Genomic DNA, 1756 nt, shown 5'->3' with positions numbered 1-1756 from the left:
GTATTCCCACAAATATAGTATACTTATAAATATATTTTTTAAGATGCAGCACATAGAATTGTGTGGTGTGACAGCAGGTATGACATAAGAGCTGCCTGGCCCCTTGCCTTAAGGCGATCACGTGTAAAAATCACGGGCCACCTCGTGCAGAGCAGAGCCTTGCCCTTGCTCGTCCAAGAGAAGACCCAGCAGCAGCCGCATCCCTGGGATGGCCTTGATAGCGCCGACTCCGAGAGCCCCCAGCCCAGACTCCTGAACCCGAATCTGCATTCTCATCACGTGCTATCAGGGCATGTTCCAGGTGAAGAAACACTGAGACAGGAGTCAAAAGAAAGTGGGCCCAGGAAAGTGCTCCCATTGGAAAGACAGGTTTAATAGTCAGTTCCCAGATATGAACGCAGGTGTGGAGAGCCATACCCGCAGAGGATGATGTAGACAATGGAGCCACTTGTTCTTTGAAGGCTAGACAGTGAAAGACCAGGGAGTTAGTGTCGTGGACCAACGGCAAACAATAAACAGGCCTGTGGCAGCAAAGCACCTTGCTTCCCAGGAAGCATTACCTGACACCAAAGTCTGTGAAGTGTTTCATGGTGTTGTTGTGAAGACCTGTGGAATTCTTTGGGGCACAACTAGATCCTGGTTTCCCGGGATTGGCAGACAGATGTGGCCCTGGCTGCATTAGCGTCAGGAACTCCATGACCTCTCGGCTCTCTCCGCCTCATCAGCCCATTTTCCAACGGCCTTGGAGTTTCAGCACATGATTCCATTTTCACCCAGCCTTTCAACTCCTATTGCATCCCGCCCCCTAACCCCTTTTACCGTTTCAGAAAACGAGGAGAGCATGCTGTACGTAGTTACATGCAATCCTGTTACGTTGTACTTCATGGAGATGACCGGGAAAAGCGCCTACTTTGTGGACCTTTATGACATCTTCCCAAGAACATCCAGTGGTGTTTGGCAGCCGTTTGTGACCGTGGCCCCCCTGGGAAGTCCCCTCAAAGGCCAGGTGGTTCTCCACGAACAGCAGGTAATGCACACCAGGGCGACTCATGGGCTGCAAGGCAAGGTGGGTGTGGGGTCTGTAACTGGCAGTGTGTGCTTTCCTAGAGTGGGGGAAAAGAGGAGGAGCCGTGTTGTGACAGTACCCAAAATATGAAGATACATACGTGACCTCTACGTCTTGGAACATACCAGTCAAGGTTTCTTAACCTTGACACCTTTGACATTTTGGACCAGAAAATTCTTCGTTGTGAATCTTACTCTCATTGTAAAAGTCAGGCAAAAGTTAGAGATGGCAGTTTTGCCTGTAGAAATGTGACTAGAAGTCCTAGGGCATGTGGGGGTAAGCTGGAAGAGTGAACAGCTTTGAAAAGAGGCCTGAGAAATCTCTACTCAGGAGATGACATTTGCTGACCTTCTTCCTGTGGAATCAACCAAGTAAATACACTGCATGGAATACTCTGAGAGCCTTTGGTAGCTAAAGATACTCAGAGTTCCACCCATCACCAGTAGAAAGACAGCTCGGGGGGAAAACCACAGAATCAGGCTACACATAATTCCAAATAGAAAGTACAGATCAAAAGACAGCCTGTTTTTCCATGAGTGATTAAAGTCTAAATTAATCTGTACTGTGCCACTTGAAAAGGAGCGCTGGTGGCAGAGGGGGTTGTGAGGTGGGCTGCTAAGAGCAAGATCAGCTGTTCAAATCCACCAGCTGCTCTGAGGGAGAAGGATAAGTCTGCTCGCTCCTGTCAAG

At 49.0% G+C, this 1756-nt stretch overlaps 1 protein-coding gene across 1 annotated transcript in view; it reads left to right on the top strand.

The window, feature by feature from the left end:
• Positions 1–1756, top strand: part of VWA8 (von Willebrand factor A domain containing 8) — a 426636-nt gene that overhangs the window by 251059 nt on the left and 173821 nt on the right. The window contains exon 28 of the mRNA XM_045287091.1: positions 828–1027. Within this exon, the coding sequence (XP_045143026.1) occupies positions 828–1027 (200 nt within the window). The remainder of the gene's footprint in view (positions 1–827; positions 1028–1756) is intronic.

Source organism: Echinops telfairi, unplaced genomic scaffold (genome assembly GCF_000313985.2).
Source record: "Echinops telfairi isolate 266 unplaced genomic scaffold, ASM31398v2 ScPeMD7_11;HRSCAF=52, whole genome shotgun sequence".
Lineage (NCBI taxonomy): Eukaryota > Metazoa > Chordata > Mammalia > Afrosoricida > Tenrecidae > Echinops > Echinops telfairi.
The sequence above is the reverse complement of the archived record's forward strand: the minus strand, read 5'-3'. Positions and strand labels throughout refer to the sequence as shown.